This window comes from Strongyloides ratti (genome assembly GCF_001040885.1).
Source record: "Strongyloides ratti genome assembly S_ratti_ED321, chromosome : 2".
NCBI lineage: Eukaryota > Metazoa > Nematoda > Chromadorea > Rhabditida > Strongyloididae > Strongyloides > Strongyloides ratti.
The window spans coordinates 5,600,379-5,618,313 of record NC_037308.1 but is presented as its reverse complement, the minus strand read 5'-3'; the positions used below and the strand labels follow the sequence as shown (position 1 = coordinate 5,618,313).

Sequence of the window (17,935 nt, the reverse complement as noted above, 5' to 3'; positions counted from 1 at the left end):
CGCGCAATCATAAAATGAAACAAGTTAGTTAATGAAAAGTCATATGAGTAACATTAAATATAATTGGAATAAATATTAGAATTAATTAAAAAACAAATTCTAACTGTTTCATTTAAGTTAGATACATTTAACTGAAATATTTTCAAATAATTGCATTATTTTACAAAGAGTATATATACATTTTTAAATGTGATTATTTAGGTTGTTCTTTAAAAGCATCTTGAAAGAATATATTACAAGAATGTCATCATTTTATTAATGTTTGATACTTATGTTTTATTCTTTTATTATTTATTGTAGTCATCAAAACTGTAATAAAACCAAAGATTTTACATAAACAATGTAATCTATTTGTAAGATAGAAATAATTACAATTTTTCTTTTAAATAAAATATAAAGAATATGAAGTTGAAATTAAATAATACATAATAGTTTCCACGTGTTTTAAAAATTTAAACAAATTTTTAATGTACATTAATAATATTTATTTATTTACTGTTATCAACTAAATCCCCTTTATATATTTATTATAAATGGATAAAATTATTAATAGTAACACAAAACAAATATTATTGTGTTTATTTTTAATAAATAAAAAAATATAAAAGAAAAACTGATATTTTATTAAAATTTCCATAAAACTATACTATTATAACTTGATTAATTTAACATAAATTAAATGGAATAATAATAATTAAGAAATTAATTTTTTTTTATACATTCAACTTTACCATCAATTGTGGCAAAAAATGCCTCTTCTGTAACATTTAAAAATAAACCAGTTTCTACAACTCCTGGTATATTAATTAGAAAATTATTGGTTGAATGCCAATCATGATCAGATTTAATAAAAGATGAAGGAAAATGCCAATCAACAACATAACAATTATTATCAGTTATTACTGGACCACACTTTTTATGAGCCATTCGAAGTAAACATTTACCACCTAATGTTTCTTCTATTTTATTCATTAAAGGAACATACCCAAAAGGTATAACTTCAAGTGGAATACTTTTCCAACGTTCACCAAGACAATCTGATTTCTTTGAGCAATCAGCTATTACAAAAAATTTTTTTGAACAAGATTGAACTATTTTTTCTTGAGTTAAACAACCTCCACCACCTTTAATACAATTTAACTTGGAATCAACTTCATCAGCTCCATCAATACAGATATCAAGATGGGATAAATTTTCTAATGAATATACTGGAAGATTAGCTTCTTGAAGCCACTTTTTGGTCTAAAATCATATTTTTACAAAAGAAAAAAAAATTCTTACCAAAAAACTTGTAGGAACACATTTTATATCTTTTAATTCTCCTGATAATACCTTATTTTTTAAAAATTCAACTAAATATTTTACCGTACTTCCACTTCCCACTCCAATTTTACAACCATCATACACATGAGCTAAAGCACAAGCTCTAGCAGCAGCTTCTTTACCAGCTTCCATTCCAAAATCAGTAGATATGGTAGATTCTGAAGAAGAATGAAATGATCGAGTAGAAATAGACCTAATATCTGTTGATATACGTTTGTTCAAGTAAAATAAATTTGACGGAGACCCCTTATCACAATGATTACTGACCTCTCCATCTAATTTGCTCTGTAGTTCCTCTGTTTTATAGCATTTGGTTGTGTTGTCTGATTTTACAGTCGCTGTTTCATTTTCTACATACTCTTGGTTATGTGACACGTTACCCTTTGTATAAAACATGCTTTGATTAGATGTTGATAATCTTTGCGTGATAGGAAAATTTGTTTGTATGATACTTTCAACACAATCAAGACTAAATGAATGTAAAATATTACTTTTTTTTGACATTGATCTTTCAGAAATATTTTTAAAATTTATTGTTAATATAAAATTTTTTAGTTGATCGAGAAAAGAAATATTCTTCAATTTAAAATTAACTTTTTTCGATGAATTTTTTAATAAAATACTTTGTATAGTCATAATTTGTAGATCATTGTCTTTAACAAACTATACTACAAGTAAAAATTTTTTTTTATATTACAAAAAAAATATATGTATATATATTTGGAAAAAACCATAAAATGTATCGTTATAGAATTTCAGTAATCATTAATAACATAAATATAACAAATAAGTATAACAAATTTAAAATTTAATTTTTCTTTTTCTTCCTGAATACTTGCTATCATGGCAAACTTCTTTTCCTTGTTTACGCATTCTTTCTTTTTTAGCAATTATGTAATCTTTAGAACCTTTAGGAGCTTTTCGTTTTCTATTTCCATTTAAATTAAAACTTCTACTTTCAACAACATCACATTGATCAACTTCATCTTCGACTTCAATATTATCACTTAAAGCTTTAGGTAAATTTTGATGTCCTCCGGTATTTAAAACTAAATAATACTTTTTACGCCTTTGACATTCAGGAAAATCAACTACTGTTCCTCCACTAAATCCAGCTTTTACTGCTGCTCCTTTAATTAAATTTGCTTGAGCTTCTGATTCAGGATAATATTGAAATACGGCTTTTGATCCTCTTGTCATACAACCGTATAACGTTTGAAAGAATCTTAATAGTCGTTTGCGTGGTTTCTGATCATTTGAATTAGAATGACATAACCATTGAATAGCTGATATTGAAATAACTCCATCAAAACAACCAGCTTTAAAAGGTAATCCACAACCAATATCTCTTTGTATTAAATCACCTTCAACCTCTCTCATTTTAACAGCAACTTCAAGCATTGATGGTGACACATCAACTCCAATCCAATCATGTCCATTTTCAGTTATTACTTCACCTGACATACCAGTACCACAACCAACATCTAGAATGATTCCAGACATTGTATCAGGTAACTCTAGCAAATCAATGGCACGTTGTGCCATAGTTCTTTGAATTTCATAAACATGACTATTTGTATCATATTTTCTTGCTTCTGTCTCATTGTAATACTAAAAAATATAAAATAAAATAAAAAAATTCAATATCTTACTAATTCTGGTGGTCCACTTAACTCAGGTTTTGACATTTAATTAGAAAATAATAACATAAATGTATATAATAAATATTAATTTTTAAAATTATAAGCGATATTCCAATCTTAATTTTATATAGGTCTTATACAGAATTCAGTAATAATTACACTCTGTTTCAAGTTTTCTAATTTGTCCATTTATGATAAATGTCTTACTAGTCACCTTTGTTGAATTATCACATTTATTTATATGGACCACTATGAGCATTGTTATCTATATATTAATGCTTAAGACCTATTATTTTTTCTAATTTTATTATTTAAATATATCACTCAACACTAATGTTTTTTATTACATTTTATATTATTCGTTTTATGTGGAAATTTAAATATATAATTTAAAATTTTTATTCGATTTACATATTTCATGAAATCTTTTATCATTGTGATTTTTATCTCTTTACAACAAGTTATTTTATAGATGTCTTTAAACAAAGATAAAAATAATGACAAAAGTTTTGAGGAACTTATAAATTGTGGAAAAGTTGAATTTTTAAAAGAAAAATTAGAAAATTTAAAAATTTATGAAATTGATCCAGTAACGAACAATGCAACAAAAAGTAAAGAATTAGAGATATTTTTGAACACAGTTGTTGGATACATAGTTACAGAGAAAGAAACTAACGCTAAAATTGTTTTAAAAAAATTAGCCAAAAATATTTTTTCTTTTAAAGATACATGTATTTTAATTCTTCAAAAAATTATTAAATTGGGATACAAAGTATTAAATCCAGATAAAATGTGGAATGTTTTTAATTTTCTTAAAAATTTACCTCTTCCAGAAAAATTAAATGTTAATTTATTTAAAGATGATTATAATGTTTTAGAGGAGATGGAAAATGATAAATTTTTAGATTTATATCAAAATGCTTGGATGGTATTAACTAAAAAAAAACTTACTGGACCTTTGGTAAAAACTATTTTACCTTTTCTTACCAATAACAGATTAGAAGAATTTCCAAAACCTGAATTATTTGGTGATTTCTATTTTGCTTATTATAATCAAGGTGGTGTTTATGCAGTTTTAGCTCTTAATGGTTTAATTAAATTAGTTGTCAAATATAATTTGTAAGTTTTTAAACAATTTAATTAAATTATTTATCTTGATTTAGTGAATATCCTCAACTTTATCAATCAGTTTATAAATTGACAACATCCTTTGTACTGCATGCTCCATATGCTTTTCAATTTTTGGATACTTTGAATCTCTTTTTGTCTTCGACACATATTCCTTTGTACATTGTAGCAGCTTTTGCTAAGAAATTGTCAAGAGTATTATTGTGTGCTCCAATTTGTGTTATTAGGCCAATTTTAACTATATTGCAAAATTTGTTAACTAGATATGAAGGATTGAGAAAAATGATTCATAATGATCAATGTGTAGAATTAAAATGTGATCCTTATTTAGAGGATTGCGAATCTTTAAAAGATTGTAAAGCTTTGGAATCTTGTCTTTGGGAGATTAAAACATTGCAAAGTCATTGGCTACCATTGGTAACAAAAAAAGCTTGTTTTATTGACAAAAATATTGCAAGTATTGAAATTCCATATGTTTTTAAGACAAATGAAGAATTATTAAATATTTTGTTGAATAAAAAAAGTGGTGTTAAGGATGTAATGGATGATGAAGATTGGAATTTAAAAACAAATAATAAAGGATTGAATAGAAAATTTGTTTCATTAAAAAGAAAAGTTGTTGTTGAAGAAGATGTTAGTGCTAAAAAAATCGTCAATTCAGAAGAACCTGATGGAAAGTTATTAAAGGATACATTTAATTTTGTTGTTAGTGATATTTTTGTTAATTAGTTACATTTTTGTTTTGTTTTATTTTTAAGATACGTACATAGTACTTTGTTTTGTTATATATTAGAAATTTTTAATAACGTTAATTATACGTTGCTTTATACCTGTCAATCTATTATATGGGTTATCTTTACTTAAATTTTTAGAAAATGGATCAATTTGGAAGTAGTGGTAGTCCTCAGGCACCTTTGTCTGTGTTCGAACCAATGTCGAATTTCACAGCTACAGCACAAACACCAGCGTCAACGTCACATCATAATAGCTCGTCAAATGAACCTTCATCAATTATTGGACCTGGATCTGTATTTTCAAGTTCTGTTATTACTGGTTTAGGATCGATGGGACCTGGTTCTACTATTTGTTCTGGTTCTGCATTTCCTTTTAATGGTCCAGCATCTGTTTTAGGTAGCAAATTAGATCAAGATAAAAATCCATTGTCAAATGCATCAGGATCAAATAGACTAGACTTACCAAAAACACCAATGAGCATAATTAATAATGATTTTTCAATCGAAGGTTCCAAAATATTACCTCCTCAATCAAATATAGCAATGACAGTGATTGGTCAGTCTCATTCAGTTATAGAAGTTGATGTTCCTCTACCGACACTACAAAATATTGTATCAACAGTTAATTTAGGCGTCTCTTTAGATCTCAAAAAAGTAGCACAGTCTGCACGTAATGCTGAATATAATCCAAAGCGTTTTGCTGCTGTAATTATGCGTATTCGGGAACCTAGAACTACTGCATTGATTTTTTCTTCAGGTAAAATGGTTTGTACAGGCGCGAAAAGTGAAGATTCTTCTAGACTAGCAGCGAGGAAGTATGCAAGAATTATACAAAAATTAGGTTTTAATGCAAAATTTACAGAATTTAAAGTTCAAAATATGGTTGGTAGTTGTGATGTAAAATTTCCAATACGTCTTGAAGGTTTATGTGTTGCTCACGCTCAATTTAGTACCTATGAACCAGAGCTATTTCCCGGCCTTATTTATCGTATGGTTAAGCCAAGAGTTGTTTTATTGATATTTGTCAGTGGTAAAGTTGTTATTACGGGAGCAAAGTTTAAAAAAGATATAGACGAGGCGTTCAAGCAAATATATCCTTTGTTAAAAAATTTTAAAAAATAGAAGTTTTCAACTAACCTTTTAACTAATATTCTATGATATCATAAACTTATTCAAGCTGTAGATATTTTGTTTAAATCATGCTTGGTAAATTTTTTAATTTTAATAAAATAATGTGTTTTATCATTTAAATTTAACAAAAGGGTTTTTAACCAATTATATTTTCTAAAAATAAGAATATAACTTTATGACATTTCATTTATTTTTAGGTTTAATATGTTTAATTACTCAAAAATAAAAGAAATTTTTAAGTTAATAAGAAAGGTTGATTCCTTAGAGGAACTTGAAATGAATTTAAAAACTTATGAAGGTTCTCAGGATGATATTCTTTATTTGGCAAAATTTTTTCTTGAAGGCTATATCGCTTTAAATTATGTTGGTTATACTAATTTTATCAAAAATTTTCAAACTGAAGTACCTGAGTTTTCCTTTATCTTTTCTGATAAATCTTTATCAATTGTTGAGAATGCTTTTTCATTTGGATTAAATAAACCATATCAGAATTGTCGTGGATTACAATTACTTTATCTTTCAAAAATTATATATGATTCAATTAAGGAAAGTAAACAAGATATTTATACTTTATTTAATAAGTATCAATTATTATTATTGTGGGCATCATTGTTAAATGAACCTGAAATTTCATTAAAGGATATAGGTGAAGATCTTTTCGATGATATTCAAGGAGTTTTGTCAAAATCATGTTCTGGAAGTTTAGAAACTATGGATGAAAAATTAAAAGGAGACATTATTGCTTTTTATTTAACGTCATTTTATTTTAATCTTATATTTTATAATTATGATGAAGCTGAAAAAATTTTAAAAAGGGCAATGGAGCTTGGATGTTTTAATGTTGAATTTGTAGGAGTTCTTGGTAAAAGAACAAAATTTCAGGAAAAAGATATTGCTCAACTTGTAACTAATTGTACATTGAATGACAAAAAATTTAATGATGATGACTATTCAGTCATAAATAAATTAGATTTACCTGTTAATGTACTTCTTAATGATGATACACTTCTAGAAACAGTATGTAGAGCAGAAAAACATGAAGAAGAAATTTTATCACCTTTACAATCTTCAATATTATTAGCATTTGCATATTTTGAAAGAAAAAGTCAATTTAAAGATGAATTATTAGCTGAGAAATTAACTGCTTTGTATAATAAAGTGTTATCATCATCAAACAAATCTTGGGCTGTTACATGTACATCATTGATTGAAAGAAGTGTTTTAGAAAAAAATAATCGTAGAAAAGTAGAAAGATCATGTAGTCAAATTGAAGTTATAGCTAAATTATTAGATGGCATAGATGATAAAACTTCCGATGATGACAAATATTTTCGTATAAAATTGGCAATTCCTTCAGGAATGCTTCCATTTTGGAAAGTAAAAATGTATCATGCTGAAATATTGGTAACTTTAGGATGTATCTCGGAAGCACTTATGATTTATGAATCTCTTAGTGCTTGGGATTATGTTATTGATTGTTATAAAATGCTTAAACAAGTTGAAAAAGCTGAAACTCTTGTTAGAAATTTACTATCAAAACAAGAAAATCCTTTGTATTATTGTTATCTTGGTGATATTACACTTCAGTCTTCATACTATGAAAAAGCAATTTCTATATCTGGTGATAAAAGTGCTAGAGCACGTAAATCTCTTGGTGAACTTTTAATTAATAGAAATGATTATGAAAATGCTTATAAGAATTTGAAACGTTCTGTTGAATTACAACCAATACAATTAGGTGTTTGGTTTAATCTTGGGCACTGTTCATGGAAAATTGAAAATTATCAAGATGCAGTAACTGCATATCATCGTTGTGTTTCATTAGAACCAGAGCATTATCAGGCTTGGAATAATTTATCTGCTGCCTATATTCGTTTGGGACAAAAACCAAGAGCACAAAAAATACTTGAAGAAGCATTGAAATTTTGTTTCGATGACGTCAAAATGTGGGAAAATTATCTTTATGTCTGTATTGACAATGGAGATTTTAAATCTGCTGTTAAAGCTTACCACAGAATTCTTGATGTTGGAGAAGGAAAACTTATTTTGGATAGTGAATGTCTTGAAATTATTTGTACTGAAGTTAATAAACTTTCAAAAAATGATATTGTTAGATTAGAGTTATTGAAACTTATGGCCAGAATAACATCAAAAACATCAATTAATGCCAATGTCTGGAGAGTTTATGCTGCTTTGAAAAAACCACAAATTGATGACATTGATGCTGTTATTGGAGATCAAAAAATTATTACAGAATATTCTTCATACATTAAACTTTTAGAGAGATGTATTTTAGCAAATAAATTTCAAGGTAAAGATTGGTTAGAAAATGTTGGTAATTGTATTGATGCACTTAATGATCAAATTGCTCTTCATGAATCCAAACTTTTATTTGCAAAACTTTCTCGTGATCCAAATATTGATCGTGTTAAGGGACAGGTTGATTTTGATCTAGAAACTTTAATTAAAAAAATAATAAAAGTTCATGGTAAATTAGATGGTTGTATAACTGCAGATTCTGATGATGAAGATGATAACGTTTTCAATGTTGAATCAAAGAGTGATTTGTCTAAAATTCTCCTTACTGCATCTAAATTAATAGAATAATTTCTATTTTATTGTTAATTCTTATTTTTTTGTTATGAATCTGTTATAATAAATATTGTTGTTATTTTAAATTTTTATATTAATTAAGGTTTTTTTCATTTCTACAATATACTTATTCAAGAAAAAAGAAAAATATTTTAAAGAAATTAACATAATTTTTTTTTAAGTATAAATAATTATATTTTAAAATTCTTTATTTTTATTTCAAAATTAATTAATTTTTAATTTCATATCTCTTAAAATTTTAAAAATCTAAAACAAATTTTTTTTTAAATTCTTTTTACATTAAAATTTATATGAAAACAATTTATGAATTACAAACTTCATCAATTTTTTCATCTTCATTAATTTCTTTTCCATTTATAAATAATTTATGTATAACACCAATCTTTTTTTTACCACTAGAACAGTTTTTTATGTAACATTCAGTATTGTTAAAAACAAAATGAGTTTCAGTTCCATCATCAACAAACTCACCAGCAGTCTCAATTTTTTTTCCATTTATCCAAACTTCCATACTATCTTTATCTAGGCAAATTCTTGCCGGTATACCAAGAATATAAGCATACCATGTTACTAGAGATTTTTTTTGTTGTTCCTGAAATTTTTCAAATGTCTTTCCTGCTACTTCAAGGGAATATTCATATGAAAATATTCCTAAAGCTTCTATTGATATTGAACATACAGCATTTTCGAGGCGAAAAGTTTCTTTTCCAACTAATTTAAATTGCCAATTTTTATTAATAATTACCTAAAAAATATAAAATTATTTTAATAAAATTTTACCTACTTCACCATCAATTCTAACTACTCTTCTACCTGTTGTTGTTCCATGTTCAAATTCTACCTTGTAAACTTTTTTTGACATTGGTACATTCCATGTTGCAACAAGATCAGAACCTTCTAAATCCATTTTAAATTTTTATAATATTCAATATAGTATATGTTAAAAATATTAAATACGTTATCTCTTAGCAACAAATTATGGCTAAATGAATATGATATATGAACAGATAAATCTTAAAGCACCTTTTATGTGTATTTATTGAATAAAATACACTATATTTTACGGTAAAAATACATAAATAATTAATAATTATATATAATATAATATTAGAAAAAAAAAGTTTAATAAAATTATAAAACTACAAATGTTTTTAAATGTAAATAGTGCGCAGGTAAAAAAAAAAGAACTAATTTAAAGGTAAAGAATATGTATATAAACATTTTTAATTTCTAATTATGATAATAATATAAAAAAATATACTAAAATAAATAAAAAGATAATAAATAAAAGTTATTAAATTTTTTTTTAAATATTATAAAAGTGTAATAAGTTTAAATTTTTTTAAAATATTACAGCTTGTTTAATTTATTTTTAACAAAAATAATAAATTTAAAAAATAATTATTTATATATAATTATTCATAAAATTTTTTTTATCTAATTCTAGATAAATCATAAAATTTGGTGTTAATTTTAAATATACTTAAGTTAAATTTTCTAATTGTCAAAGTTGCTTAAAGTTTTTGTTCAAATAAACTTTTGTACTTTAAATTAAATTTTAATTTTTTTTTCAGAGTTATTTTACTTGAACTAAAACAATATCAATTTTTTTAACGTTTAAGTTTATAAACTAGAATTTTCTTTTTACAATTTGAAAGTGAAACTTTTTCCTAGTAATAATAAGTATTACCTATATTATATAAAAGACATTTTTTTTTAATAAATAAATTGTTTTGTCTTTTCACAAAATGTCAACTTGAATATTATATTTATTTATCAATCATGATATTTGTTAAAACTTAGTATTAATTTGCATAACATATTTTTTTATTTATTTTTATAAACAAAACAAAATATACTTATCAAAATATTTTAAATTTATTTTTTTAAGCTTTTTCATTGTGTATATATAATTTATATAATTATAAAAAATTAGTTTAATTTGTTATATTATATGAATTATATATGATTAGTTTTATCACCTTCCCTAGAACTAGAATAATTTTTTTAAAATCATGTTCTATGTATCAATCTTGATTTTATTAATTGTTTCCATTCCTTTTTATATATACAAATTTTTAACTAAAGTTTAAAAAAAAAATTTAAATCAAAAGAATGCTATTAAATAAATATTTTCTAGTAAATATAAAACTTGCTTTTTTTTCTAATAAACCAAATGAGTATAGTATGTTTCGATTTTTTTTAAATATTATTTACAATTTTTCTAAAGATATAACTTAAAATTATATATTTTAAAATTTAATGGTCATTTTAATATTTGTTCTTTATAAAAAAAAATTTTTTTTTTCAATAGGTATCATTTAATAACATATTTATATCCATTTATTATTAACTACTTTTTCTATAAAAATATATTATTTTTAAAGAAAAAGCTATAAAATGACCATAATATATACCTTTTTATTTTTATTAAAAATTTTTATAAAATATTTAAATTTATAAAATGGCTATTTATTTGTTAGTGGACATATAAATATATATATATAAATATCACAGTAAAGTAATTTATTTTGTGAAAATAAAAAAAAAAAATTTTTTTTTCAATTTCAGGATATGCTTTTCAATTTGTATTTTATACTGACCAGCATGTTATTTAAAAGATATAGATATATATTTCAATAATAATAAACAATGTCTGTTCTTATGAAAGCAATTATTTTTTTTTCTTTTTAAATTCACTCTTTTATATATTTAAAATTAATTTGTATACAAACGGAAATTGACCCTTTTTTAAATTGCCTTATATAAATATATAAAAAATATTTCTCAGTTACTTATAATTCTAAGTTCAGTTGGTGAAAAACTACTTATATACTTTTTGAAAAAAGTGCATTTTATTCCACAATTGTGATTGAAAAACTTCCTTTTATTTCATCTGACACACATTAATACGTTTTGATTGTTGAAAAAGTGCATTTATATTTCAAATATACTAAAGCTAAATTATTAGTATTCAATTGTGGGAGAATTCCTTTTAAATAAATTTTTAAAATATTGTATATTTACATTTAGTATAATAATACTATTGTAATTATATATATATTTTTAATTTATAACTTTTAGAATTATTTAACTTAATTATATAAATATATATACCAATTTAAAAGACGATAGTTTAATATTATATAAAATATTTCCGTCAGATAAATATATCTAGTTTATATAGTATATTTTTGTTATCTTTATTTTTGACAAATTTTCAATTATTTTCATTTGTTCTTATTTTTTTTTTCGAGGTAAAATTTTTTTCTTATAAAATTATATATATTAGTGTTATCTTTCTTTACTTTATTGTTAACACAAAAATATTGATATATATATTTTTTTTAAAAACCTTTTTTAATATTATAATAGTAAATAAATAGTAACGTCTTGATTTTTGAGTAAGATATTAATATATTATTATCGTTATTTAAGATGATAAAATTTTTCTAAATGAAACAAATGTATATTATAAAGAAGATTGACCTTAGCCAAAGATAACAATTTAAAAGAAATATTCATTCATTGATATAAGATATTTGTTAAAATTATTTTTAAACATTTGATTTTTGATTTTACATTATTTTATATTAACTTATTCTTCTTCTTAGAGTAAAACTTTTATCGCATTAAAAATATTGTAATTTTACAATGGCCACTATATTGTGTCATCAACACCAACTACATTCAAATCAATGTAAACCAGGGTCATTTACTAGCAAACACACAAACAGTACATCATCTTTAGGAGAAAGCGATGATGAAATAAAGTATTATGATAAAAAATCAAAAAATCAACAAATGGTTTATAGATTTAGCAAAAGAAATTCAGAATTTTCTTTAGCAAATGATACAAATACTACTAATATTAACAAAACAAGTACTAATAAAAATTTCAGAAAAGAATTTAAAATTAAAAAGAGATGTAAGTAACTAAAATTATATGTTTGAAAAATTAAACATTAAAAAAAATTATATATATTTTTTATATAGCATTAATTTTTTATTTTGTCAAATAAAATATTTTAATATAATAAAAAAAAAGAGAAATAAAAAAAGATGTAAATAACATCTTTTGACTTTATATTTTTTTTTGACTGTAAACAAAATATAGTATATTTTTAATTTTATAATTAAATTGTAACTTTAAGGAGTACTAAATAGTATATTTTATTATTCATTTTCAAAACGTATTATGAAATAAAACTTGATGTGATTATATAAATAATTAATAACATTTTTATTAAAAATTTAACTTTTAAAAAATATTTTTTTTAAAAGAAATACCACCTATATTAATTTATGATTAAAATATAATGTTATCTCAAATTTAAATACATTAGAATTATATTTTTTTTTTTAAATGAAAATTAGTGATTAAAAAAGTTTTTCTTTTTTTTTTAAGAAAATGACAATTCTTTCATATTCCTGTCAATTTTCAAAATTCATAAATTCTATAAGTAAGTGATAATGCTAATATATATTTGTTATTCATAAAAATAATAAAATTTTAGTATTTTATTATCATAAAATATATCTTTATATATTTTATAAAAAAATTTATTTGTAGTTATTTTTGACATAGTAATAATTTATCATATACTTCATTATTATTAATTACATTAAAAAAGTCATAATAGTAATATTATATAAAAAAAACAATTGCATTATACGTTTTTTTTTAAATAGATTATTATTTTGTCAAAAATAAAATACATATTTTTTAATATTAGTTTTAAAGGCGCATGACTTATTAAAAATTGAAACTTTTTATTAGAAATAAAAACTTATTACTTAGAGAATCCATTTTTTATTATGTTACAATGAGATTTTAAAATGGGTTGTTTTTATTCTTCAAAAAAGAGAAGACGAAACCTTTAAACAGCAATTTTTTTGGCTTTCAGTAAACTTAGGAAATACCTAGTTATCTAGCTTTTTTGCCTTCTCAATCTTCTTAAATTAATTAGAAACGCTAGATTTTGAAAATCTAAAGATTATTAATACTTCTTTTACAGTTTGTCTTAATTTAGATTTAAAAATGCTTCTTAACTTCTTATTTCCTTCTTTGCATCTTTTGAATCATTTTAGTGTAGTCGAAGTACTTACAAAAATATTATTTATATTTTCTATAATTTTTATAGCATTTGTAGTTTTTTGTACTCATAAATGAAAACTATGCTAATATTGCGTTTAAATAGCATTATAATAAAACTAAAAAATAAAGGTGATAAACTTTATTTTTTGGCATGTTTTTTTATGTTCTTTTTTATTGAAGCAGATTTCTAAGAATCCAACAAAATGCTTAACTTTATTAAAACAACATTAGTAATTAATTAAAGCCAGCTGCAAGCAATGCACCTTTATAAATATATATACTTTTTTTTTTTGAATAGTCTGATATAATTAATTATTTTAGTTGGAAAATCATTGGATAGAAATAATAATGATAACATTAAACATTTACAGTTGATTGAAAATAATTCAAAATTTAATTCATCATTTGCTAATCATTATTTTGATCCATCAAACTATTTTTCATCTCTAATTTCAAACTCGAATATATCATTAAAAGAAGATGTCTCAGGTAATTTATCAAAAAATAAAAACAACCTGTCTAAAAGACAATTCAATAAGAACAATAATTTGAAATCAAGAACCTCATCATTTAGTATTGACAATTCTACAATTAACACTATTTTTAATAATGAAGGAATTGTAATAAAAACAAGTTTAATTTTACCTTTACGAAGTAAATACGATCTAGAAGAGCGTTATGAGGTGCACCAAAAAATTGGAAGTGGTAACTTTAGTGACGTTTTTTTGTTATCTTTAAAGAGTGAAAATAAAAACCAAAAACAGGAAATTGGTAGTAAAGATAATCACCATAGTAAATGTTTTGCATTAAAAGAAATTAACAAAGCCAAAATGGAAGGGAAAAATTTTTTTGTTGAAAATGAAGTTTATATTCTTTCAAATTTTAAACATCCAAATATATGTAATCTTATGGAAGCTTTTAATACAAAATCATCTTATTTATTAATATTTGAATTGGCATCCAAAGGAGACTTATTTGAGGCAGTAAAAAAACTTGGTCGTTTATCTGAACCAACTGTATCTTCTATAACATTTCAAGTTACATCTGCTCTAGCATACCTTCATTCTAATAGAATTGTCCATCGTGATGTTAAACCAGAAAATATATTATTAAATTCAGATTTAACAGTTAAATTAACTGATTTTGGTTTAGCATGCCATGTTCCTACAAACAAATATTTATCAAGAATTTGTGGAACAATGAGTTACGTCTCACCAGAAGTTATTATGGGTAAATATGGTGTTGAATGTGATATGTGGAGTTTGGGAGTTGTTTTTCATATAATGTTAGTTGGTCATGCTCCATTTAGAAGTCAAGATAAACAAAAACTATTTAAATTAATTTCAAAAGCTCAATTTAGTATGGAACATAAATCGTGGTCATCTGTAAGTAGAGAAGCACGAAATCTTGTTCTTAGATTGCTTACATTAGATGTCAATCAAAGAATAAAAGCAAATGAAGTTTTAAATCATCCGTTTATAAAAAAAGATTTTTATTAATGTTAAAGTAATTATATTAAATAAAATCAAAGGTTATAATTAATTAAACCAATTTTTGTTTGTAAAATATATTTGTTAAACAATTCTTTTTTTTTTCTATTGGTTCCAATTAGTTAGAGACGTTTGATTTTGAAATCCTTGAGATTTTAAATTTTGTTAAAAACTTTTTAATTTTTATTATATTTAATAAATTGATTAAACTTGTTGTTAGTAATAACTGAACATGGTTTCTCACACTACTTCTTTTACTTTAAGTAAATATATATTTTTGATACTTTATGATTTAATTCGCCTCTCATTTTTAAAATGTCAAAACTTTCTTCAAAATTGTTATTTTTAAGTTATATTTAATGAATTAATTTCCTCCATTTAATTTATTCAGATAATTTTAAAACAAAGAAAGATATAAAAAAAAATTTAATTTCTTATATAAAAAATTATTAAAAAAAATGTTCTTTAAAATAGGCTTAAACTCTATATTCTAATTTTAAAAATAATTGAAAATATATATTTCAATAGTTAAAAATGCCATTGATTAAACCATTTATACTTTTTATCTTTGAAAACTTTTATGTTTTTTTTTGTATTAAGTACATATATTAGGAATTTATTATATTATACACTACTATGTAGGAAATTAAAATAAGAAATTGTATGGCGTATCCCTTTCGAAACCAAAAGATAAGTCAATTACAATTTTTATTATATCTTAACAAAATAACAATAATTTAAGATAATTTAACGCTAGTGGCCACTTATAATTAATAACTAATAATTTGAGTATAAAACTTACTAGGTATTCAGCACTAAAATTTAGTTAACTAATAAGACTAAAAAATTTTTTTTCTAGCTCGGTATTTATACTCGATTAGTGGCGCGTATTTAATTTTAAATATCTAAGATACAATGTACAATTCAAAATACTTGTACAAAAATTAAAGTACAAAAATACAAAGATTAATATAATTCCTTATTATATTTCTCTTTACAGTTCTTACATTAATTTTTCAATAAAACAAATATTTTGAAAAGTTTGAATCTATTTATGAAATTTTTTTAAAGATATCTATCGAATTATTAAGTTTGATAAAAGAATTTCTTTAATAGAAAGAAAAAACTTTCTTTTTTAATTATTTTAGTTTATTTTTCTACAAACTAAAGAAAAACTAAAAATATATTCTTTAATTTTTTGTTTTCATCCATTTAACTTTAGAAAATCAAAAATAAACTTTTTTTTTCTATGTGTCTAAAATTATATTTAAAAAAATTATTCATTTAAAGAATAATTTTAGTAATGATTTATAATTTATGTCTTTTTATAAATCATAAATTTTAATTTTTACATTGTTGTTTCAAAAAAATTATTAAATAAGATTCAATATTTTACTATTACAAGAATAAAAAAGTCTTGAATTGTTTACTCTTTTTCAAACTTCTTTATTTATTTATGAAATAAAAATACATTTTTAAATTCTTATTATAATGTACAACAAAATATTATCTGTTATACAATAAAATCAAATTGTTAATATCTTTATTTTAATAAAGATGATTGACTTTTATTCCTAATAAAAAATCTTTTAATTTTATTTTTAAAATAAAAATTTTTTTTTTAAAATATATATTATTAATATATCTGATTATTAATATTATAGCTATAAATTTTATATGTGTTTTTTTTCAAAAATGACTTTTTAATGTTTTCAAAGTTTTGGATACAAAGAAACTTTTTTTTTTGCGCTTCAAAGAATTTGAAATTTAATTTTTTTTATTTTTTATATTATTCATATATACGATTCTACATTATATAATCATTTTAATGCTCATCTTTATCATTAATTTAATTATTGTTTGCTATAAAATATAATTGGTTAAAGGATTAAAAAAGTATTCTGATTAAAAATTAATGCATTAAAAATAAATACAAATTTATTTACATTTTTTGATTCAAAAAAAAGTGTTACCGAAACTGAATTGTATCCGTGAAATTGATATTGAATCTTTTTTATCAAATAAAATATTTTTTGAATTATTTTTTAGAAAAGTAATTACATCAAATGATACAATTTTCCTGACGCAAGAATGCACAAGTAAAAGTGTTATTTATAAATTTATTATTAAATTTTATGTGAAAACAAAAAAATATAAAAATAGAATTTTCTTTTTTTAGCAATACAAATTTTCTAAAATAATTATTTTCTAATAAGTTTATAAAAATAAGGAGAAAAGCGTTTACCCTTTTTATGTTAACTAATTAGTTATGAAATTTACTTTTTTAATTTTATAATAAGAAAAATTTTTTTGTTTATTATGAAGTATAAACTTTTAGGAAATTAAAATCATTAAATAAAATTTTTTATTTTATATTAATTAGAAAAAAAAGATTACATAAGTAAAATTAATTATATTTTGTACCAATCAAATAACATTATTGTTTTCCATGACAATTTTGACATTACCTTTTATCACTAAAGAAATATTATTTATCAGAACATCCCATTACATAGTTATTTTATTATTCCAACAGATATTTAGTATATCGTAATTGCAAGAAATAAAAAAAAATCAACTACCGTCAACTAATTATTTGACAAAAAAAATATGGCAACTCCGGATCCCCCGGTGTTGCAACCCAAAAATTTTGCCAGTCCACATCTGAAAGAAGTGCCTGGCTTAGTAAATAATACAGGCTCAACAATAAAATATGATAAAATCTTTTAATATTTCAATAACAGTTGGGTTAGTAAATACTTTTGAAAGTATGAT

The 17,935-nt window shown here is 22.5% G+C and overlaps 6 protein-coding genes across 6 annotated transcripts; 4 read left to right on the top strand and 2 right to left on the bottom strand.

Moving 5' to 3' along the window:
- Positions 1–702: 702 nt before the first annotated feature.
- Positions 703–3,011, bottom strand: SRAE_2000177900 (Ribosome biogenesis methyltransferase WBSCR22; the record flags this gene model as incomplete). Its single annotated transcript, XM_024652770.1, has 5 exons — positions 703–1,242; positions 1,282–1,322; positions 1,371–1,792; positions 2,159–2,934; positions 2,976–3,011. The coding sequence occupies 5 exons, from the start codon at positions 3,009–3,011 to the stop codon at positions 703–705; spliced, it is 1,815 nt and encodes a 604-aa protein (XP_024506314.1).
- Positions 3,012–3,438: 427 nt separating this feature from the next.
- Positions 3,439–4,864, top strand: SRAE_2000177800 (Nucleolar complex protein 4 homolog; the record flags this gene model as incomplete). The annotated part of the gene is made up of 3 exons (XM_024652769.1): positions 3,439–4,085; positions 4,130–4,799; positions 4,853–4,864. 3 exons carry the CDS (start codon positions 3,439–3,441, stop codon positions 4,862–4,864), a joined length of 1,329 nt encoding a protein of 442 aa, XP_024506313.1.
- A 102-nt stretch (positions 4,865–4,966) lies between these two features.
- Positions 4,967–5,950, top strand: SRAE_2000177700 (TBP-related factor; the record flags this gene model as incomplete). Its single annotated transcript, XM_024652768.1, has 1 exon — positions 4,967–5,950. A coding segment is annotated over one exon (984 nt), but the record flags the coding sequence as incomplete, so codon positions are not given.
- Positions 5,951–6,235: 285 nt separating this feature from the next.
- Positions 6,236–8,566, top strand: SRAE_2000177600 (Tetratricopeptide repeat protein 27; the record flags this gene model as incomplete). The annotated part of the gene is made up of 1 exon (XM_024652767.1): positions 6,236–8,566. The coding sequence occupies one exon, from the start codon at positions 6,236–6,238 to the stop codon at positions 8,564–8,566; it is 2,331 nt and encodes a 776-aa protein (XP_024506311.1).
- Positions 8,567–8,873: 307 nt separating this feature from the next.
- On the bottom strand, positions 8,874–9,479 carry SRAE_2000177500 (Fas apoptotic inhibitory molecule 1; the record flags this gene model as incomplete). Its single annotated transcript, XM_024652766.1, has 2 exons — positions 8,874–9,317; positions 9,357–9,479. 2 exons carry the CDS (start codon positions 9,477–9,479, stop codon positions 8,874–8,876), a joined length of 567 nt encoding a protein of 188 aa, XP_024506310.1.
- Positions 9,480–12,226: 2,747 nt separating this feature from the next.
- SRAE_2000177400 (Protein kinase domain and Serine/threonine-/dual specificity protein kinase, catalytic domain and Protein kinase-like domain-containing protein) lies at positions 12,227–15,169 on the top strand (the record flags this gene model as incomplete). The annotated part of the gene is made up of 2 exons (XM_024652765.1): positions 12,227–12,500; positions 13,992–15,169. The coding sequence occupies 2 exons, from the start codon at positions 12,227–12,229 to the stop codon at positions 15,167–15,169; spliced, it is 1,452 nt and encodes a 483-aa protein (XP_024506309.1).
- Between the last annotated feature and the right edge of the window lie 2,766 nt (positions 15,170–17,935).